This window comes from Oreochromis aureus, linkage group 4 (genome assembly GCF_013358895.1).
Source record: "Oreochromis aureus strain Israel breed Guangdong linkage group 4, ZZ_aureus, whole genome shotgun sequence".
Taxonomy (NCBI): Eukaryota; Metazoa; Chordata; class Actinopteri; order Cichliformes; family Cichlidae; genus Oreochromis; species Oreochromis aureus.
Window position 1 is genome coordinate 2,743,711 of NC_052945.1, and position 23,932 is coordinate 2,767,642.

Sequence of the window (23,932 nt, forward strand, 5' to 3'; positions counted from 1 at the left end):
TTGAGCTACAGTTTAATGTTCAGTGCAAGTTTAAAGAACTTCTTCATTTTTACACCCTTAAACCAGAGTCCAGCTCAAAGCCCCTGTGAGTCAGAGCTCAAGCCACACATTGCACAACCAGCTTCCTTTTCTTGGAACTGGTGCACCTAAGTCGCCGTTAGCCGACAGTAAACTCGCCCAAACGTCACCACTGAGCTCTCTGCAGATAACCAGTTAAGAATCAAGTCAAAATTAGCAGGCAGAGCTTTAAGCCTGTAAAGTCTTAGAGTCGAAGCTTGTTCACATTCATTTGTGTCCATCACATCATGTCAATCAAGTCAGACTCTCTACAGGAAGAGTTGGAGACAAAAGACGAGGCTGATGAGATGGAAGAAGACAACGATGAAGGAGTGAGCAGGACGACCCCCGCTGCTTTGTGATACGGGGTTTGAGGTAGTTGTGGTGGTGTTGGTGGTGGTGTTAGAGGTGCTGGTGGGGTTGGTGGTGGTGGTCGTGGAGGCTGGAGACAAGAGTGTCCCCAGCGTCTTTGTCAGGAAGGTACCAAAGGAGCTCACTCTGGTGAAGTTCATAACTAGAGTTTGTCGTCTTCTCCTGGCAAAGGGGCTTGGAGGTGGTAACACGACCGCCTGGAACCAAGAGCCGCCCTGCTTACACATCAGCGGGCCGCCAGAATCACCCTGAACAGACGGGAAGGTTCAGTTATTATTTTCCTGTGACTCAAAGGAAGAGTTTGATACACCTTTGGTACCAGAAAACTTTTGAATATGATTATTATATTTACTTAAAAACTAAATGACCAAATTCAACTAAGTGTTAAAAACTTTTTTGATGGCTATGATAAAAGATAAAAACTGTCTGAGTCAGGGGGCTTCAGGATATTAAAATGGGCAGTAAATTTAAAGAGTTTAATGATAAAAACAGTCATAAAATTTCCCCTCAAAAGAGTTTTAGTCAGTTTCTGAACATTTGGAGCAATCAGAGAACTTAGTTTAAAGCTTCTGATAAGCAGCTAAATCCAAGGTCCAGAATAAACATGTCAGCAGACAGTGTGTTATAAGAAGAAGAATCCAGTCATTTACCTGCTGCAGTGTAAACACGTCTGTACAGATGCTCCCACTCGATGATGAGCTCCCACAGTTTACCACCGAGGTCTGAAACTGCTGCATAACTTCCTCAGCTAACATTATGAAAGATAAGAGAATTTGACTAAAGAAACTGTAAGTGCAGTGGTCCACATGTGTAATCTGAGAGATGGACTGGTGCAGAGTCTGGGCAGAACTCTGTCAGCCTTCATGTTGCTGACTCACCTCCTCCTCTTCCAGGACTCCAACCGGCTGCCCAGCACGCCAAGCCCTCGGTGAAGGTTCTCCCGTTGTCCAAGCAGATGGGCTGGATGTAGTCGGTCAGGGTGGGCTGGGCAGATAGATGGAGGATGGCTATGTTGGTCCCGGTCGTGTTGCTCAGAGTGATATTTGTCACATTCAGCGTCACCTCAAAGGGGTTGGATCCATTTAGCTTCAGACGCCCCAACACGACAGTCCACTCGGACGCTACAGGGGAGCTGTGGAAGGAACAAAGCACACAAACATAATCTTCATCAGCTTCAAACAAGATCTACACCTTTACACTCAACTTCATGGGGCCCAAGTTTTACAGACTTGAACCTGGTGACATTCAGACCTGGTTCTTATTAAAGAGGTGAAGCTACAGCAGCCCTGAGAGGTCAAACAGACTGCAACTGAAGAAAGAACCAGCCAATTGAAAAACCTGCTAAAGCACAAAATACAACAGAAGTTAAATGATGTCATGAACTTTCTCAAAGTTAGTGACAAGGAAAGAGTCCACACAAGAAGTTCACCTAAATTCGAGAAAATTTTATAACTTAACCAATAGATTGATGCCTATGGAAGAGAGAGGCTGAGCACTTCATCTGAGCCAGCTTTAGCTGACAGTCCTCCCATACTAGCTAAGAAATAACAGCAGGTCATGGCTTTCTTGAGTGGGAGCGTCATAACGCCCCCCTTCTTAAAACAAGGTTCCACTTTGACATTGGAAATTATTCTGGAAAATCAAATCAATGGCAAGAGAAAATGTGAAAACATCCCCATTTATTAAAATGCCTGCAAAGAAGCCAACTCACACCCACTTACCAGATCCAACTGTCCTACCTCAGGAACAAATTAAGGAGTGACGAGAAGTAAAAGTGGATGGTTAACAGGCAAAGTAACACATGGTGAAACTGGTTCCTATTACAGGAGATTTCTAGTTATATGTCTAGTAGTATATCTAGTATACAGAAGAGTGCATCTGGCAAATATGTTGAACAGGAAATCTGATAACCTCAGAAAAGGAAGTAAAAATCAAAACACCAGATATTGCCACAAGTGCCCAACGCCACATAGCCTACAGCTACAAACACACACACACAAAATTCTGCTTTGCCAAAATTCCAGCAGCAAACAACCCAAACTTGGATTAAAGTATGAGTGTCAGCCAAACTAGCAAACATCCAGGCTAGCCAAAACATTTAACATGCCAACAAAGAGGGAACCAAGCTACAACAAAGCTCACTCCAATTCAAATCACAGTTCATGTCTTCTGCCAGACCAGTTAAATACCTCACAACACTATCCAAGTTCAACTATTCAATTCTGTATACATTTACCAGTTATACCTTGCCACATATTTACACCACATCCACATTCAAAACTTAATTTCAGCCAGCTCAAATAAACTGGCACATAATATCTTTAATTATGCACGTCTGCAAACATTGAGGGTTCTGACTGTAGATTATAGATTACGTATGTGCAGGTCTGTGTATATTTTATATGTATTGTTGCTGCTGTTGGTCTTTTGTTACGTAACGCTTCCAAACAAAAGTCAGCTATGGAAATAAATTAATCTGCATGAATACTTTTTAGTGCTCCTTAATCAGGCACTTATTACATGCACACTATCATGGTCTTAATATGTACATGTGTTAGTCTGTGATTTGTATTGGAATGAAACAAAAATTAATCAATCGCCCTTTTGAGAAGTCCAGCCATGTGTTCAATGAGGCCACAAACCTACAAGAGAAACACAATGGTGACACACCAGCCCTAGCTATTCAGTACAGATTAATCTCAACCCAGTCTAAAGACAGATACTTTCCACCAGCACCAAAAAGCAACCAGTAAGTAGTAACTTTCTGTAAACCAGGGAAATCCTCAGAGGAGATAAAGACGACAAGAAAAAATATGGTTGGTCTCCTCCTCTATCAACCATTTAAGCCTACTACAGGGGATTCATGGCTCAGAGACTCATGTTCATATACTCACCCAAAAGAACAAGACAAACCCTAAATTCAAGGGTTTGACAGGCAAGCAAAATACTGTTGCTGCTATCGTCCAAATCAACCAGAGAGTAAATTAATGTAATTAATCCAAAATAATGCTTGTTACGGCTGTGGCCATAAGATCTCTGTGTGGGCTGTTTTGTTCTGTCTCTTTACTGTGCTTAAGACTCTTTGCAGGTCCCTCCCCTAATGAAGAGTAGTGAGCAGCTGATTGGACCGTGGAACACGTGACCGCGTTCAAAAAGCCGTTCTGACAGCTCCTGCCGGGAAGAGAGAGAGAAGCGAGCGAGCAAGCAGTTTGACAGCCGATGCGGTCCTGGCCCTGGTTTCCAGCCTATACTTTTGCTGTGTGTTTGTGTGAGCGTGTTCTGTGAGAGCCGCTCCTCGTGTATTAACTTTGTGCTTAGGCACCCATAGGCTGAAGCGGAAGGGGTGAGCCGCCTTTTTCTTTGGACCAGTTTTCTCCTGTTTTCTGGGTTAGGGAGCGAGGGTTAGTATTGTCATTTGTTTGTTCTGTTTCTTTCTTAGGGTTTAGTTAGTTTTCTCTGGTGGGACTTAGTTGGTTTTGTTTATTATTTTGGCCTGGGTTCACCCTGGAGCTATGCTTCATTACCTTCAATAAAATCACCTTTTTTTTTTACTCACAACTGGTTTTGGATGTTTGGCTTGGGAATCAGGGCGGGTACTTGTCTCTCTCTCCTCCAACCTTATGTGCGTCTCTACACGCCTAGACTAGGGGCGTAACAATGCTATCCTGTGTGGAACCCCCCAAGACATTGGTCACAATGGCAAAAACCATAACTACGTTAGGCTCTGGCCAAAAAGCAGAGCAGCTCAGCTAAGGAGATAGCAAACCACAAGCTTGTTATGTTGGCCCTCAACTCTGACTCAGCTTTAATCCTACCAGTGGATAAAGATCCCGGATGAGACCCCATTTATCGCTGGCTAAACTGGCTAAAAGTAGGTCACAAGGGGGGAGTCCACACAAGAAGTTTAATTAGATTCTAAATAAATGGCCTGTATTTATATAGCGCTTTACTAGTCCCTAAGGACCCCAAAGCGCTTTACATATCCAGTCATCCACCCATTCACACACACATTCACACACTGGTGATGGCAAGCTACGTTGTAGCCACAGCCACCCTGGGGCGCACTGACAGAGGCGAGGCTGCCGGACACTGGCGCCACCGGGCCCTCTGACCACCACCAGTAGGCAGCGGGTGAAGTGTCTTGCCCAAGGACACAACAACCGAGACTGTCCGAGCCGGGGATCGAACCAGCAACCTTCCGATTGCAAGGCAAACTCCCAACTCTTGAGCCACGATCGCGAATAAGTTATTGAACATAACCTAACCAAGAATCAAAAATAACCAATAGGCTAATGAAAGGTGGAGTGGAAGACAGAGGTGGTGTCCGAATTCATGGGCTGCATCCTCCTGAGCCCGCATTTGTAGGTTGATCACAGCGACGCGACGAAAGCTGTCCAAATTCGTAGACTCCTCCGAATGTGGCCGACAAATGCGTCCTCCTTTTCCCCAAATTTGAAGGATGGGTCGGGTGTATCCTTCATGGCCCACTATATCTCAGAATTCATATCGCGGCCCAGCCAATTCCAGTTTCCAACTGGTGGCCGCTACTAAGTTTTAATATTACTCTTATTACTCTTTCTGGGTCACAAAATAAACTTTTAACATATTTTCAGGTGAGAATGTAGCTGTGTAAACTTCAAATATCTGCTCAGTTTATCAAGACATCACATATTTGCAAAAGTGCTCCGACGTTTCCGGAGAAGTCTGTTACCCAACTGCTCGATAGCTGACCGGGAACTCGAGGGTCAGAAAACTGATTAAACAGAAGTGTGAGATGGTCGAGAATTTATGCCAGTGTCCTGTTATATTTTAGATAGCAAGGAGCAAACGGCCGAGTTTATTAAACTCCACCCAGACAGCGGTGACGCAAAACTGAAGGCTAAACCGTCCAATTTCACAGCAGCTCACTTCTGGCCTACCCGACCTTCGGAGGACCTGGTCCAGGTAGACCGCAAAGGCCGGGTCCTCAGCAGGATGCAGCCTATGAATTTGGACACCCCTAGAGAGACTGATCACTTAATCTGGGCCATTTTTCACAGCCCAGAGAACACAGGTGAGCTGCATTAGCTGACGATCTTCCCATGTCGGTCGATCAAATACAGCAGGCCATGGCTCTCTTGAGCTGAAGGGACATAACACACAATAGAAGTAGAAAAAAACTAAATCTCACACAAGATAAGAAAAGTGTTTCTCGGGGCAGAATAACGTGACAGAAATCAAAATATGAAGGACTGCAACAACACTGTTGAGAGACAGAGAACAAAATGCAGACAATGTGCGTTTTAATCACACAATTCATATTATCACTATGCTATTAGCCATTTACTGTCAGATTTTCACTTTCACTGATTTTTCTTTGTTTGTTTATGTTTTTTTAGCTTTTGTGTCTTTGTCTTGCTGGTGTTTTCTTAAGGTGCAGTATGTTTGACCTCTCAGAGTCATATAAATGTATTTGAGTGACACGGTTAGCGCCCAGTTAGCTCGTAGCATTTCTCAACAGCTCTGCCTCCTTTTTGACTGCCCTGGACGTTTAAACAATGGATAATCCGTATACAAACAAATTCATGCTTTCTCCTCAACAGAGTGCGTCCCCCGATTGAAGAACAGTGCCGTAAAATAAGAAGAATGGCACCTAATTACAGACTTAATAATACTGACTTAGTAATATGTCACGTGAAGATTCATCAGCCAGATTAAGTGTTTACTGACAATTGACAGTGATAGCGGACATCATCATCACTATTCCAACAATCCTCTCCACACAGACAAGCATAAACACACTCGACTATCAATAAATTGAATTTAACACACGTTTGTAATGACGCTAGTTCATTTTACAATAGTGTTCATTCGCTCAGTCAGCAGGTGGCGGTATCCTCGTACACTGGGGAGTAAACTGCCATTAAACGTAACAGAAGAAGAAGAATACATCTGCACATGCGCAGTATGGATCGAGGAGTCCTGATCCATAACTATCTTTTTATTTTTCGTTTTTGTCTACATTATATTGAAATGTTTCATTATTGCAAACATTTTAAGAGATACTTATTATTCTTAACATCTTAACAGATACTCTGACCCGTAACTGTTGTAAAATGCTTCCACCGGAAGTAGACACTGTTCGCACATGCGTGGTACCGATCGGGTTTCTGGTACGGATCGGCTAGTGACAGGTCGTGTCCAAATTCATGGGCTGCATCCTCCTGAGCACCCGGCCTTCGCGGTCTACGTGGGCCGGGTCCTCAGAAGGTCGGGTAGGCCGGAAGTAAACGGCTGTGAAATTGGACAGTCTAGCCCAGTGGTCCCCAACCCCCAGGCCTCGAATCGATACCGGTCTGTGAGTCGTTTGGTACCAGGCTGCGAGAGTTGAGGCTCAGGTGTGAAATGTATGGTTTTCAGGGTTTTTATCGGTTTTCAGCGTTATTTTGTTATCGTTTTTATCGTTAACTCGGTTTTCCTGGGTCTTTTCACATGTGTCATGAATAAATCTTCTTTTTTTCGGTACCGGCACTAGTTTTATTTTGTTGTATTTATCCGCGACACCTTATTTCCGGTCCGTGAAAATATTGTCGGGCATAAACCGGTCCGTGGCGCAAAAAAGGTTGGGGACCGCTGGTCTAGCCTTCTGATTAACGTCACCGCTGTCTCGGTGGAGTTTAATAAACTCGGCCGTCTGCTCCTTGCTATCTAAAATATAACAGGACACTGGCGTAAATTCTCGACCATCTCACACTTATGTTTAATCAGTTTCTGTTTGACGTTTATTCAGCTGTGTGAAAACCAAGGAGGAACCCACCCGGGGGATTAATAAAATTTTATTTGATCTAATCTAATCTAATAACTTTAATCTCAGCCAAACCGATTTACTCACGAACAAATAAAACACTGAAAAAAGCCAAACAATATCATTTTTAGGTTGTCTAAGTGACTTATATATTACGTTTAACCTGAGTAGCGAAAGTCCGCGGTGATCTGAAAATGATGTGCCGGGAGTTGTGCCGTTCTCGGCGGCTTCAGTGACCCTCGAGCTCTCGGCTAGCTATCGAGCGGGTGGGTAACAGACGTCTCCGAAAACGTCGAAGCACTTTTGCAAATATGCAATACCTTGATAAACCGAGCAGATATTTGAAGTTTACACAGCTACATTATCGCCTGAAAATCTGTTAAAAGTTTATTTTGTGACCCAGAAAGATTAATAAAAGTAATTTTAAAACTTAGTAGCGGCCGCCATTGTTGGCAGCTGAAATTTGGCTGGGCCGCGCTATGAATTCTGGGATATGGTGGGCCACGAAGGACACACCGACCCATCCTTCAAATTCGGGAAATGAAGGACGATTTGTCGGCCGCATTTGAAGGAGTCGACGAATTGGGACAGCCTTCGTCGCCTGGCTGTGACGTAATCGGCCTTCAAATGCGGCCTCCGGAGGATGCAGCTGACGTTTTGGGACACAGCTTGTGTCTGGTGTACGCTTCATGGTCCCATATATCCCACAATTCATAGCACGGCGGTGGGAGTGGATAATTTTGCCGAAAAATACGGCAGACGGCGGAGCGGCCGAAGAGTAAACTTCCAAAAGTAAGTACTGAATATTGTGTCACTTATTTATGTGCAAATGTTTAATAATGAAGAATATTAAAACATTACTGTTGGCCACATGTTGACAAAGTTATGTGACATTAGTGATGTTTGTACTAACTTGGTTTTAAAGCCTTTACTTTAAAATATACGCCGTTCAATAGTTGACCTTAATCTTACAGAGAATGTGATGATTTTATGGATAAGTAAAGTCAGTCATATATCCACAAACACAACAAGCTGAAAGTCAGTGATGCTGCTCGGTTTGCAGTCCTGAATATGACGGCACAAGCAGGAGTCACTGCACTGTTAATGTTAGCTATGTTATATTGCTGCCTCTGTTCGGTGGTGTCGAGCCAAACGGACTTTAACGTGTGTTTGAACGAGCTGACGGTTCACTCGTTAAGCTGAAAGAAAGATGCTTTAATCACAGGAGTCACACATGTGTCCACTGGACCATCTGAGATTACCACACTGACACTGGTGAACATCCAGGGAGTGGACATTGAGATAGTGGACTCTTATAGGTACCTGGGTGTTCACCTGAATAATAAACTGGACTGAAGCCACAACACTGATGCTCATTACAGGAAGGGTCAGAGCAGACTCTACCTGCTGAGGCGGCTGAGGTCATTTGGAGTCCAGGGAGCGCTTTTTTTTTTCTTTCTTTCTTTCTTTCTTTCTTTTATTTTTCAATACCAAACTGTCATAAAACACATACGTACATATAGAAGTAATAATCTTTTCCTTTTTCTTTTTTATAACATACAAAAAAAACATAAATGGGATGAGTACCTGAATACCCCCCACTCCCTCCCAATAATGTAATAATGAATATGTTACAGAGAAAATGAATTGACCCATACAAAAAAAACAGAAACAAACAAAAGAAATTCAACAATAAGATAGTAGTACGTATCCTTATAGTTTAATATTAACATTAACATCTGCTAGCCTCAAAAAACAAGGTCTTAACATTAATCAATATTGATATAAATCTTAACGAATATTAACAATAGTAACAATATTAATATTAATATTAATGATTACTTGCTCCTCGGTCGAAACAAACTAATAATGCTGGAATATCTTTAAATAGAGTATTCTTATAAGGTAGAACAGCCACTGCCGGGAATAGCAGAAAAATTTGTACAATGTCATATGGTGGACTACAGAGAGATTTCTCGTGCTGGTAACTTTTCTAAGTATTTAAGTAATGGTTTCCAGTGAGTAAAAAATCTACCCGATGACCCTCTGATGGAGAATTTTAGCTTCTCCAGTTTTAAGAGTCCTAAGATATCCTGTAGCCAGACTTTAATTAATGGTGGCTGAGATGATTTCCACAACAACAATATTCTTTTTCTAGCGATGAGAGAAGCAAAGGCAATAAGGTTATTTTGAATAGCTGTAGTATGAAGGTTATTTGGTGGTTTGCCAAATATAGCTATATGTGGAGTCAGAGTCAATTTTGTACCCAATATGTCCAAAATTATTTTGAAGAATTGATGGTAAATGGCCTGTATTTGTATAGCGCTTTTACTAGTCCCTAAGGACCCCAAAGCACTTTACACAACCTGTCATCCACCTATTCACACACACTGGTGTGTGAATAGGTGGAATGGGTGCAAGCTACATTGTAGCCACAGCCACCCTGGGGCGCACTGACAGAGGCGAGGCTGCTGGACACTGGCGCCACCGGGCCCTCTGACCACCACCAGTAGGCAACGGGTGAAGTGTCTTGCCCAAGGACACAACAACCGAGACTGTCCAAACCGGGGCTCGAACCGGCAACCTTCCGATTACAAGGCGAACTCCCAACTCTTGAGCCACGATCGCCCCAATTGATGCCAAAATTCAGACAACCTAGGGCACCTAGGTTGTCTGAATTTTGGCATCAATTGGGGAACATATGAGTAAGATTGCAAGGCATCTGTGAGCATCTGTTACATTTATCATCAAATTTATCTTGGTATAATTTTGACAGTAATCTGTGGAAAACTTTAAATTGTATTAATGAGAGTCTGGCACAACTACAAGATGAATTAATGGCCCTTACCGCTCCCTCCCAGAACAACTCAGAAAAACTCATATGGAGTTCTGACTCCCACTTCATCTTGGTCCTGTATAAAAGAGATTCACTAGGTGGAGAAGCTAGTTTATAAAGGTAAGAAATATGACCCTTTACCAAGGTTTTGGCTCTGAGAACCAAATCTATTCCACTGGAAGTTGGGATTTGTGGGAATAAAGTTGAAAGTTGCAAAACTTTGCAAAGTTTTGCAACTGGAAGTACAGAAAAAAATCGGATTTATTGAAATTAAAGCAAATAACTACTTTGTTAAAACTTGCAAAAACCTCATTAACGTATAGATCACCTAGAGTACCAAGTCCTTTATGTTCTAAAACAGAGAATCTTGAGTCCGTCTTTGCTGGAACAAATAAGTGATTGCTGCAGATCGGGGTTGCAAGAGGGAGGGTGAGCCAACCAAAGTGGCGTCTTATTTGTGACCAAATTTTTAATGTTTCAGTGACAACTGGGTTGGAAGATCGGCTTAATAGGGATGATTGTGAGGTATCACATGCAAAAGCACGTAATGACGAGGAACAGGAGGCCGCTTCACTCTGGCACCAATTAGTATAGGGAGACGTACGCCACAATAATATATTATACATATTAGATGCCCAATAATACCCAATTAAATTAGGCAGTCCTAATCCTCCAGCTGATCTATCCCTATAAAGAAGCAAGCGACTAGCCCTTGGACGTTTACCGGCCCAAATAAATGATGAAATAGCGTCATTTATAGTTCTGAAAAATGATTTAGGCAGATAAATGGGCAAACTTTGAAATACATATAGATATCTAGGTAATACATTCATTTTAATAATTTCAATCCTACCAGATAAAGACAGCGGTAGGTAGTTCCATCTTTGAAGATCAGACTTAACTTTCATTGTAAGTAAAGTAATATTCTGTTCCTGCATTAATCTCAGAGATCGTGAAATTGCAATTCTGAGATATTTAAACCCCGAATTAGCCATTTTAAAGGGTATAGTTGATGTAGGTATGTCTGCAGCCATTTGATTAACTGGAAAGTATTCGCTTTTGGAGATGTTAAGCTTATATCCCGATAAATATCCGAAAGTATTTAATACTGATAAAATGTGTGGGATATTTACTAGAGGATCATTCACATAAAGAAGCAAATCATCTGCATAGAGCGACACCTGATGTTTTATACCCCATTTATCAATCCCTCCTAATCCTTTCACCATTTTTAAAGCTACTGAGAGTGGTTCAATCACTAATGCAAATAATAACTGGGAGAGTGGGCACCCCTGTCTTGTCCCCCGAAAAAGTGAAAATGGAGTGGAGCACTGATTATTTGTACAGACAGAGGCACAAGGAGAGGAGTAGAGTAATTTGACCCATGAAACAAAATTATTGTTAAAACCAAATTGTCTTAAAGAAAAGAAAAGATAGACCCACTCCACTCTTTCTCTTTCTCTGCGTCAAGAGATATTATGGCTTCTGGAACGTTAGAGGATGATGGAGAAAGAATGACAACAAGAAGTCTTCTTATGTTAGAGTATGAACGTCTTCCTTTTATAAATCCCGTCTGGTCCTCTGAGATAATTGAGGGCATATTCGATTCTAATTGCCGGGCTAGGATTTTTGCAAGAATTTTAACGTCAAGGGAGCGCTTTTAAAGACCTTCTATGACTCTGTGGTGGCATCCGTCATTTTTTACAATGTTGTATGTTGGAGCAGCAGTTTATCGGCAGCTGAGAGGAAGAGGCTGGATAAACTCATCAGGAAGGCCAGCTCTGTTCTGGGATGCACCCTGGACCCAGTGCAGGTGGTGGGAGACAGAAGGACTCTGGCCAAAATAACATCTCTGATGGACAGAGTCTCCCACCCCATGCATGTAAATGTTGCTGAACTGCAGAGCTCCTTCAGTCACAGACTGCTGCATCCTCGATGCATGAAGGAGCGTTTCCGCAGGTCCTTCCTCCCTGCAGCTGTCAGACTGTACAATCAGAACTGCTCCCAACAAACACAGATGTTTACATCAGCGCTGTAACTTGCACTATTTTATCAACCGATTCACTCTACAACCTGGGTTTGCCTCTTATCTGTATTTAATTTTATTTAATTTAATAACGGTACAGTACTCTGTTTTTGGTAACCATTGTCCTTAATGTAAATATGTAACAACTGTGTATGTTTCTGTTCTGTGTCTTGCATACTGTTTGTTTGTATATGGGTCTTTCTTACTGCTGTTACACCCAAATTTCCCCTTGTGGGACAATTAAAGGATTATTCGATTCTATTCTATTCAATTCTATTATAACAGAGTTCTGGCTGATTGGGGCTGGCTCAGACCTGGCTTATCGAAGAACAAGAAGCGGCTACAGTTGTTCAAAATCCCACAAGGCTGGCTGACATGATAGATGATGGCAGGGCTGTGAGTACTCAGGCCGTGTTTATTGAATGCAATATGGATAAGATCTTGGAGAAGAACAACAGGAATTGAGAGACCTGGTGACCTGGTGACTGTAAAATTGGAAGCAGTTTGTTCGCACTAACCAAAACAACTACCATCTCCATCTCCTCGTCTTTCCTCATGTTGTGCATTTTCTATGGTTTTGGTTCGGGTCACTGCTCGTGTGGTCGACCAGCCAGTGCTACCTGGCCTGACCTGTCTCCCCAATGTGACGTTTGTGTATTGTATGTACAGTCGGCAAGGTATCTATCTTAATTGCCCCTTGGGGATAAATAAAGTCTCTCTGACTCTGACATCTTCTTCCTCAAAACATGATAGAGACAGAACAGACCAGTGTGTTAGTTCTTTTGTCAGATCCACCCTTTTCTCTTTATGTCTGAACTCAAAACTCTTAAAAATTCCTCAGTTTAACACATCAGAAAGAGAATTTACTAATCAGTGGGTAACACACTGACTAACTCACCCATTGAACTGTATTATTATCTGTGCAAACTTCAACTTCAGCTCCAACTCACCTTGAGAAACAGTTGGCGTTGCTCAGCACTGAGTCCAAGGCCACCAGAGTCCCACCGCACACGTGACTTCCATTCTTCTGTAAGCTCGCCATCCACGGCCACGAGCCGGCTGTCACATCTGAGGTTCCTCCCAGAATGCCAGAATTTCTTGGAGCTTGTCCACAGACCACCGCTGAGGAGAAAAACCAGAGGCAGACACAAAGAAGCAGTAAAAACTTGGACCACACAAACCCATCACTTCAAGTCCAGGTAGTGAAGAACTCAGAAAGTGTCAGAAAGTAGCAGCTGTGTTATCTAAAAGTTTAAAGTGAACAACGTGTTGAGATGATGGAAACTCACGTTGGGGAGTGGTTGGAGGTAATGTGGTTGTAGGTGTGGTGGTTGTAGGTGTGGTGGCTTTTGCAGAGGAGGTGGTTGTAGTGGTGGAAGTTGTAGTGGTTGTAGGAGTTGTGGTGGTGGTGGTCGTTGTAGTGGTGGTGGTGGTAGTAGTGGTGCAGGAGACACTGAGGTCACTGTTGGTCCCAGTGGACGTGAACGTCATGAAGCCCGGCTGGTTGGAGGAGATCTGGCTGTTGATCCAGGTCTGGTACTGGGATACTCTGGTGTAGACTCCTGGAAGATTCGGTCTGGCACAACCGGTTCCAAAACTGACGACTCCCGCCTGAATCCAGCGACCGTTCTGCTTGCTCACCATTGGACCTCCTGAATCCCCCTTTGAGAGCAGAAACATTTACTGTTAGCTGAAGAGAAGAAACTGTAGAAGGTAAAATGTGCCAAACAGGTAACAACAATCACCTGACAGGAGTCCTTTCCTCCTGCACTTAACCCGGCACAGATCATGTTGTCAGTGATTCTTCCCACTCCATAGTTACAGTTACACTGCCTGTTTCCCACAACAGGAACCTCCACCTCCATCAGGTTTTGTGAAACAGTGCCTGTTGAAGGGGTAAAATAAATATATCAGTTTGTAATAAATGACATGTGACTGATTAACCTTTAAACGTGATACAGAAATAAACTTGACACACAGACAGTAGATGGTCGTCAACATGTCTAATGTCTAACACCACCTGGGGGCAGTGTCAGATACACAGAAAGTATACTTTCTTTTAACCAAGGATCTTTTTGACCTGACATCATCATGCAGACTCAGCATGCTTGCTGCACTTCCAGACTGTTTAATTCACATAATCATTCTTTCTTGTTTTGAACTCTGCGCAGATTTAACCTCATGGAAACGTTTAATTACTCTAAATATTTGTGAGACAGCAAACTTGTTTCCTGCATTGTTTTCATCCATCCATCTTCTTCCGCTTATCCGGGGCCGGGTCGCGGGGGCAGCAGCCTAAGCAGAGAAGCCCAGACCTCCCTCTCCCCAGCCACCTCCTCCAGCTTATCCGGGAGGCCAGCCGAGAGATATAATCTCTCCAGCGTGTCCTGGGTCTGCCCCGGGGCCTCCTCCTGGTGGGACATGCCCGGAACACCTCACCCAGGAGGCGCCCAGGAGGCATCCTTGTCAGAGCCCAGACCACCTCAGCTGGCTCCTTTCGATGTGGAGGAGCAGCGGCTCTACTCTGAGCCCTTCCCGGATGGCTGAACTTCTCACCCTATCTCTAAGGGAGAGGCCAGCCACCCTTCAGAGGAAGCTCATTTCCGCCGCTTGTATCGGCAATCTTGTTCTTTCGGTCACTACCCACAGCTCGTGGCCATAGGTGAGGGTAGGGAAGTAAATCGACCAGTAAATTGAGAGCTTCGCTTTTACACTCAGCTCCCTCTTCACCACAACAGACCAGTGCAGCGTCTGCATCACTGCAGCTGCAGCACCAATCCGTCTGTCAATCTCCGGCTCCCTTCTCCCATCACTCGTGAACAAGACCCCGAGATACTTAATTTCCTCCACTTGGGGCAGGAACTCATCCCCGACCCGGAGTGGGCACTCCACCCTTTTCTGGCTGAGAACCATGGCCTCAGATTTGGAGGTGCTGATCCTCATTCCCTCTGCTTCAGATTCGGCTGCGAACCGTTCCAGTGCGAGCTGCAGGCCATCACCCGATGAAGCCAACAGAACCACATCATCCGCGAAAAGCAGAGATGAGATTCTGAGGCCACCGAAGTGAAAGCCCTCCGCCACTTGGCTGCACCTAGAAATCCTGTCCATAAAAACTATGAACAGAATCGGTGACAAAGGGCAGCCCTGGCGGAGCCCATCACCCACCAGGAACGAGTCCAACTTACTGCCGGCAATGCGAACCAAACTCTTGCAACGGTTGTATAGGGATCGAATGGCCCGTAGCAATGGGCCAGACACCCCATACTCCCGCAGCACCTCCCACAGGACACCCCGAGGGACACGGTCGAATGCCTTCTCCAAGTCCACAAAACAACTGGTTGGGCAAACTCCTCTGCACCCTCAAGTATCCTTGAGAGGATAAAGAGCTGATCCAGTGTTCCGCAACCAGGACAAAAACCGCATTGTTCCTCCTGTATGTGAGGACCTTCGACTTTCGGCATTATTTTCATCATTTCTCTAAAAACAATCAGGTGTCTTTATGACCCACCTCCTTCTTCAGTGTTGCCCCAGCCAGTGACCCAGCTGTTAACACCGCTGTAGAAGGTGCTGTTTGAAGCTGCCAGGCAGACGGGAGAAATGTAGTTGTTGAAATTCACAGATGAGGAGAGCTGCAGGAGGCAGATGTCGTTGTCGTTGGTATCAGAGTTGTAGTTTGGATGTGGAATGATCTTTGTTACTGTCTGAGACACTGCATTGGGATTAGATCCCTGTAGAGTCTGACGGCCCAGAGTCACAGTCAGTCCGCTCGGGTCGGTGCTGAGATCATCAAGGAACACAAAACAGCATGGAGTTATTACGATGGCTAAAAAGAAATGATATTATTGACTTCCTGCCCTGTTAGATATTTATCCTGTTACACCCTCAGCCCCCTGATTAAGACCTTTCATAATCTCTTTATGATAATACATCATGTTCAGTGTGCAGCTTCAGCCTCATTACTCACGTTTGAAAGCAGTGAGCAGCAGTCAGCACCCACTGACTGTTAATGAGGGATCCTCCACAGAAGGACCCAGATATTTGCAGACTGACCTGCCAGGGCCAGCTGCCAACAGGGGCCACCTGTCCTCCTACAATCCTGGTGTTCAGAGCCGCCTGACCACAAACTGAAGACAGACATGAAAACACAGAGTGAGCATTACTGTATGAGCTGTAAACTCTCAGCATTACAAACTGCTGAGTGAGGACACAGTGATCCTGGGAGTCTACAGTTCACTCACAAACTAATATTCATATGAAACAAAAGATTTATTACACATAAAAGTAAATCATTACACAAAGAAACTTTATCTTACCATCCAGCTGTGACTCAGACTCTGAAACACAGAAAACAAACTATTTTAAAATGAATAATCTTCATTCATCGTTCTGTGATTAGTTCACTGTCCTTAATTACTGTGTGAAGTTACAGTTAATTTAACCTATTTGAGAAAATGTGAGATAAGAAATTCAGAGGTTCCAATCACTACGTCTCCTCATCAGAGGCTCCTGTGTTGTTGGTCCGTCACACACCAGCAGACATGCAGGTGAGCATGCTTCAATGGGAAACAGTCTGATGCGTGTAACCTGTTATGTTATTGTTTGTATGTGTTTGGGAAAAGAGACTATTTCATGCAATAAAAAGTGCTGATTTCATCCTGTAGACATCTGCTCTGTCAGCTGATCTGTAGATCCGACCCTTTGAGGAAAACAGTGTTGCCAACTCCTCAGTAAGGAAAATCGCTATTGGTTGTCCTAAAAGTCGCTAGAAGTCGCTAAATGACGTCATCACCTAATTTGCATAATTGGTCATGCTAATGTAATTGTAACTTATGTTGTTGGAGAGAGAAATAACATCGTGGAAGAGACATAAAGTGAGTAAAAAACGTCCTAAATGCATTTAGAGTTTATTTAGAACTACAAATTAAATTTCTTTTAGCAATTATTGTTTTTTTTAATGTCACAATTCCAACCCTGCTCCTTTATCTGGGCTTGGACCGGCAAAAATGACCCGAAATAGGCACTCTGGTGGAGTTACTTTGTGTGTGTGTGTGTGTTTATAAGTAGTTTTAAACCTTGTGATCCACAAAACAGCATAAGAGTAAAAGAAGAACTGCCTGCGTTACAGCACCCGCTGCTTGTTGAGAGTAAAAGCGATACGCGCTTTCACGTCTTTTTTTAGCGACTTTCTTTAGAAAAAAAGTCGCTAGGGGGTCTGAAAACTCGCTAAATATAGCGACAAAGTCGCTAAGTTGGCAACACTGGAGGAAAACATCAAGCACAGAGGGAACAGTCTCTGACTGCAGCTCATCACTCCACTGAACCATCTGACTCAAACAGGCTCTGCTGCACATGGTCCTCATTTATAAAGTCCTCTACAAACTTGAACATTACAGCTGACAGGTGGATTTTCCTGTTTCAGTACAGCTAGCCACCAATGAAGAAGTATTTGCTGCTTGGAGCCAGACAGTGGGAGTGGGCAGCAAAGCCTCAGATTTTAACATAAGCTCATTGTTGCAGCCAGGGGCAGTACAACAGTGACCCCCCTCTAGTTTTAGCTGTTTTCCACTGATTCACTAAGTTCTGTCACTAGTTAGCTAACATAAACTAGCATCGCCCTCTTCAAGTTCCATAACAAAAGCAGCCGTAGCTCCTAACCGTCTGCTAGGCTTCACCTCAGCTAGTTGGACTTTAAACTTGCTAGGTAGCATTAGCTGATAGCACATCATGGTGTAGTCAGCTAACAAAACAGAAACAGAACAAAACATCTTCGGGAGCAAGGAACATTTTCTGGGACTGGTCTAATCCTGTCTTTGGGACGATATAAATGTTTATTGCAGGAATATTATTTTTCAGTACCCAGATTTTTGTTTTGTCTATATTTTGTTGGTGTTTGAGCAGATCTGAGCATAATCTGTTTTATAAGTTAAACTACAAGGCTGATACTTCTGTTGTCGCTACCACAATACATAATCTAAATAACCTGATCCTGCAATGAGTGATCTAAAGTATGTTTCCCTGAATGTTAAAGGGATAAACAATGTTATTAAACGTAAGAAAATTTTGACCTGGTTTAAAAAGGAGAAAACTAACATTGCACTCCTGCAAGAAACTCACCTCTCAGCTGTGGAACACCTAAAACTAAAGAGAGACTGGGTGGGGCAGGGGCACTTTTCTTCCTTTTCATCAAGTAAGAGAGGGGTTGCAATTTTAATTCATAAAAATACCCCATTTGTTCTTACAAAGTGTATTAAAGATGATCAGGGTAGATTTGTTATTATAATAGGACGTTTATATGGGGAATCTGTTCTGATAGGCTGTATTTATGCTCCGAATGTATATCTGGAAAGTTTTTACTCAGAACTTATAAAAGAAATATCTGTCAATTTGACAACATTTAATGTTCTGGCAGGAGATTTTAATTGTAGCATAGACCCAGAAATGGATCAAAATCCACCACCCAACAATTCAGTATCCAAAAAGCGAGAAGCTATTAAGGGACTGTGTTTTGACTTGCAGCTGATAGACGTTTGGAGAACTCTTCATCCAGGTGAAAAAGATTATACTTTTTATTCTAATCCACATAAGAGTTTTTCCCGTATTGATTATTTCCTTGTCTCAAGGGAGGTCCTTGACAGAGTTAGTATTTGTGATATTGCCACGCGTATACTCTCTGATCATGCAGATGTTCATTTAAATATTTCACCTCCTGAAGCTCACCCAACTCTACGTAGTTGGCGATTAAATCCATCACTTTTAAATAATTCTATGTTTCGGAGTTATATAAAAGAACAAGTTGATCATTTTTTACGGACAAATGATAATGAAAACACAAATCCTTCTGTCCTTTGGGAGACAATGAAGGCATACTTACGTAGCGCTATAATTTCATACAGCATAGCGAAAAAGAAAGAATCTTTAAAACATCAAATGGACCTGGAAAAAAAATTAGCAGATCTAGAACACTCCCTCAAAATACATTTTTCACCTGACGTACTGAAAAAACATAGAAGCCACTAGATCAGCTCTGAACCAATTTCTGACTGAAAAAGCAGAGGCCAGTATATTCTATGCTAAGCACAGGCTGTTTGAGTTGGCAGACAAACCAGGGTGGTTATTGGCACGTTTGGCTGCTGGGAAACTAGAATCCCATGCTTTAACATCATTAAAAGATGAAAGAGGACAGAATCAATATGAAAATAATAAACTGGTTAAATTAATGGAAAATTTCTATAAACAATTATATACATCTGAAAATACAGCCACATTAAGTGATACCCAAAATTTTTTACATAAACTCAATTTACCAACTTTGTCTGAAGGCGATCGAGCTCGTCTTGGTGAACAAATAACACAAGAAGAGGTGCTGACAGCAATTAAATCTCTTCAACGAGGGAAAGCCCCTGGCCCAGATGGTTTTGGTCCAAACTTCTATAAAGTTTTCCAGGATCAAGTAGCTATATCCCTCTTAAATATGTATCTGATGTATCTGCACTCTATTAAAAGGGGAAGTCTTCCCAGTACATTGTACTCTGCGAACATATCGCTATTCCATAAGAAGGACAAACCAGCTGATCAATGTGCTTCCTATTGCCCAGTTAGTTTAATAAATGTTGACAGCAAAGTGTTGTCCAAAATATTGTCTAGCAGACTAGAGAATTATATACCTAAGCTTATTAAGGCAGATCAGACGGGCTTGATCAAGAATAGAGAATCAATTACAAACATGAGAAAATTACTGAATATTATAGAACACTGCAATGTAACCAAAACACAAGGACTTGTTATATCACTTGATGTGGGAAAAGCTTTTGACCGCGTTGAGTGGACTTATATGTTTGCTGTGATGGAGAAATTTGGCTTGGGCAGGGTGTTTATAGACATGATCAGACTGTTATATGTCACCCCAAGAGCATGTGTTTTAGTAAATGGTATTAAATCATCAGAATTCTGTTTACAGAGATCAAAGAGACAGGGGGACCCGATTTCCCCATTAATTTTCGCTTTAGTAATTGAACCACTGGCAGAGGCCATTAGAAATAATCAAAGTATATCTGGATACCAAATTCAAGGATTTGAATTTAAAATTCTACTATACGCAGACGATGTTCTGCTGTTTGTCACCAATCCCCAGGATGCTATACCCTCTGTATTATCTGTTATAGAAACTTTTGGATATCTGTCCGGGTATAAAGTTAATATGAACAAAACTATTGCTATGCCACTGGGAAATCTGCCTATGACATGTAATATCCCATTTACCTGGTCAGGTTCGGGATTTAAGTACTTGGGGATACACATTTCACCTAATATAAGAAGTATATTGAAACAGAATATAGACAGAGTTCATAAAAGTGTCAAAAAAGATCTTTCTAGATGGATGGATCTCACGGTCTCCTGGATGGGAAGAATAAATTTAATTAAAATGAATGTGTTGCCCCGGCTTTTATATCCCTTACAAATGCTCCCAATAACTCTCACCAAAAAAATTGAAAAAGAAATTGAAAAAGATCTGTCAAGGTTTATTTGGAGGGGTAAGAAACCCAGATTAAGTATGAAAACGTTACAGCTGCCCAAAGATAAAGGGGGTCTTGCCTTTCCTAACATTTTGCTGTGTAACTGGTCATGCCATAGTAGAGTTATACATGAATGGATCCACGCATATCTAAAAGACACAGATGATCCCCTAGAAGCCTGGACATGTTCGCCATTTAATCTCCTAACCGAAATAGTGAGTAAATATATTAAAAAACATAACAAAGTAATGATTGATACTTACTTAAAAACATGGCATGATATGAATAAATACACTGAAAGTAATCCTATACTTAGTTATCTAACACCTTTTATAAATAATCTGCACTTTACACCGGGAATGAAAAGTGTAATATTTCAGAGATGGTTTGGTGCAGGAATACATGTGGTGGGTGATCTGTTTAATGGGAATGTTTGTATGTCTGTTGAGCAGCTCCAAAAGAAATATGGAATACATCAAATGGATTTTTTTTGCATTTTTACAGGCCCGTCACTTAATTACTTCAAGTTTTGATACTTTGCACAATACAATGCAACTAGGACCCATGGAAAATTTCTTTTTACACTTAAATGCAGATAATAGTACTATAAGACAGTTTTACAATACACTACAAGGTTATAACAAACATAATATTGGAAAACTGATTAGGAGTTGGGAGGGTGACCTCCAGTGTCAGTGTGATGATCATGCCTGGAGTGAGTGCATACAATCTGTGCATTCTTTATTTCTTAGTAACAGATTTAAAGAAATACAATATAAAATTTTACATAGACAGTATAGAACGCCCATTTTTCTGAATAAAATTGATCCGAGCAGGTCTGCACAATGTATTAAATGTAAATCTGCGGCGGGGTCCTACGTGCACTGTCTTTGGACTTGCTCAAAAATCTCAAAATTCTGGCTCTGTGTAACAAAAGAATTAAAAGGTATATTTAAAAGCAGAATACAAAAAGATCCAGCTCAGTATTTATTGGGGCTGCCAGCTCTGAACAAATTTCCAGATAAAAACAAATATAAACTACTATGTAAATTATTGTTTTTGGCAAGAAAATGTATTCTTTTCAATTGGATTAATGAAAAACCACCAACAATCACTCAGTGGTATAAAGAAATCTTTAGAGTTTTACCAATGGAAAGACTGAGTGCAAAATTAAGTGGCAATGATGATATTTATTTGGATATATGGCGCCTGCTATTGGATTACTTACCTGATGATCTAAAGAAAACCATAGTGAGAGGGGCAGCCCCACTCCAGTGGCGGGTTGAGTTTGTCAGGACAAATGTGTAAATGAGTGGTAGACCGAATTATATATACTGTATTAGTTTTCCATTTACATGTCTCAGACTGCTTATTGTAATTGTTTGTTTTTTTGGTTTTTTTGTCTCTGTTGTTGTTGTGGTAGTTGTTTTTCTTTTTTGCTTGTTTTTTTTTTGGGGGGGGGGGGGGTTGGTTTTTTTCACTTTTTTTTGTTCTATTTTGTATAAAGGAAAAAGTAAATAAAAATATGATGATAACAAAAAAAAAAGAACAAAACATGGAAGCAAGCAAAATGCTAACGCCAAGACTTTAAAATCTGAAGTCCAGTAATCTATGAGTAACCGTGCAGTCTGTGTGGCCATCTTTTATATACAGCCTATGGTTTTAGTAAGCCTCCAGGGGGCGCTAGAGGAACTCCAGATTGTTGTCTTTGTTCAGTTTTTCCACTCTGGTTGTTTATGTGGTCGTTCATCTGTTGTTTTACCTCTGACATCAGACTGGTTTTACCACCTTTCCAGAAGATCATTTACATACCAAGTTTCTCTCTAAGTGTGTGTGTGTGTGTGTGTGTGTGTGTGTGTGTGTGTGTGTGTGTGTGTACACGTTTATCTCACAAACAGAAACCGCACAGAGAAATACAGTACACACACTGCATGTCGTACTACTAATACTACGCCTGTATTACTGCAGTACCTGACAGGATGTTATAAGTATGCAGTAAGTGTGAGAGCTCACTATCAGACGTGCATTCAGTGCATTTGTGCTCAAACATTCAGCTCAGCACAAGAAAAAAACACTAAAGTTCTGGGTTCATTCTCCGACCCACTTCCTGCTCTGAGCCGTGATGAAGGAAAACCGTCATCACACCTTCAACCATCAGTTTATTACCGGAGAGACATCAAATTATACTAAATACTTATTTAGTTCCAACATCTTTTCATAACATCTCATGAATGAATAACTAATAATAATCGGCCACGAGAACCTTTGTTTCTCCTCGTCTGTCATCAAAACTTCTTCTTCAAAATACATATTAAAGTTGTGTTTACTGAACATTGTGGATTTTATCTGAACACACCAAATTTGTATTAAAATAACGATTTTTTTAATGTAAAGGTTATTTTCCTGCAGTGTCACTTTAAAGTGAAGCGATGTGCTCCTGAGTGTTTTCGCCCTCTGAGTCGTACCTGATGCAGGTGTGTGCAGACAGCTCTTACCTTGGGTCAGGAGCATCAGCCCAGCAGCCAAACACATCACTTTGTAGAAAGCCATCGCTGTAAAATACCTCCAGACCTGCTCAGGCTTAAATAACCTTCCTCTCTCTCCCTTCCAGTTTGCAGTAAAACACACCTTTCTCAAACACCTGTCTGACGACACGCCCAACACCTCACTGCAGGTTACCTGACCTGCTTCACATCACAATCATCAGATTAAACGTTTGTATTGAAGTGAAATGCATTAACTCAACCAAAAACTACATAAATAAATCCTGTTGCTGACGATCATTGATATACTTAAAAATTGGTTTTGTTTTTTTGTTGGAAACATTTAGAGATGTTTGAATCTGTGACAACAGGCGCGACAGAGTGATGATCTAAACTGGAGGCTTTCACAAACACACTGCCAGTGCAGTGAAAACATACCTGGACTGAAACAACACAGTAGAGCACTATCAGGCATGGATGGGCCTCCCCAGAGCCAGAACCTCAACATCACTGAAGCAGTGTGGGATCATCCTGACAGAGACCAGAACGAAAAGAAGAAACATCCAAAGAAGAGACCTGAATGTCCTTCAAGAAGAAGAAGAAAGTAGAGAAAGCTCAGACTGTGCTGAGAATGAAGGTCGTACAAACTACTGATTACTGTTCAGTTTTTAAACATTAACGTCATTATAGAATTTTCATGATGACTTTCCGGAAAATAAAAACTGCTTCTCTTTAATGTGGTGTAATTACATGATGATGTTTCTGTTTTACTATTTCCTCAACTAGATGAAAACGAGTCAGTTCTTCAGTCTGATGAGCGTTTGTTCACTCAGACGTTAGATCAGCAGGAATATCGAGCAC

General features: G+C 41.9%; 1 protein-coding gene across 1 annotated transcript; it reads right to left on the reverse strand.

Moving 5' to 3' along the window:
• Nucleotides 1–23,169, reverse strand: LOC120439926 (transmembrane protease serine 9-like). The gene is made up of 10 exons (XM_039611280.1): nucleotides 23,084–23,169; nucleotides 16,389–16,409; nucleotides 16,040–16,199; nucleotides 15,584–15,852; nucleotides 13,821–13,960; nucleotides 13,365–13,737; nucleotides 13,026–13,197; nucleotides 1,308–1,561; nucleotides 1,080–1,177; nucleotides 1–677 (listed from the first exon to the last, which is right to left on the reverse strand). Exons 1-10 carry the CDS (start codon nucleotides 23,136–23,138, stop codon nucleotides 327–329), a joined length of 1,893 nt encoding a protein of 630 aa, XP_039467214.1. The 5' UTR covers nucleotides 23,139–23,169; the 3' UTR covers nucleotides 1–326.
• Nucleotides 23,170–23,932: the final 763 nt, after the last annotated feature.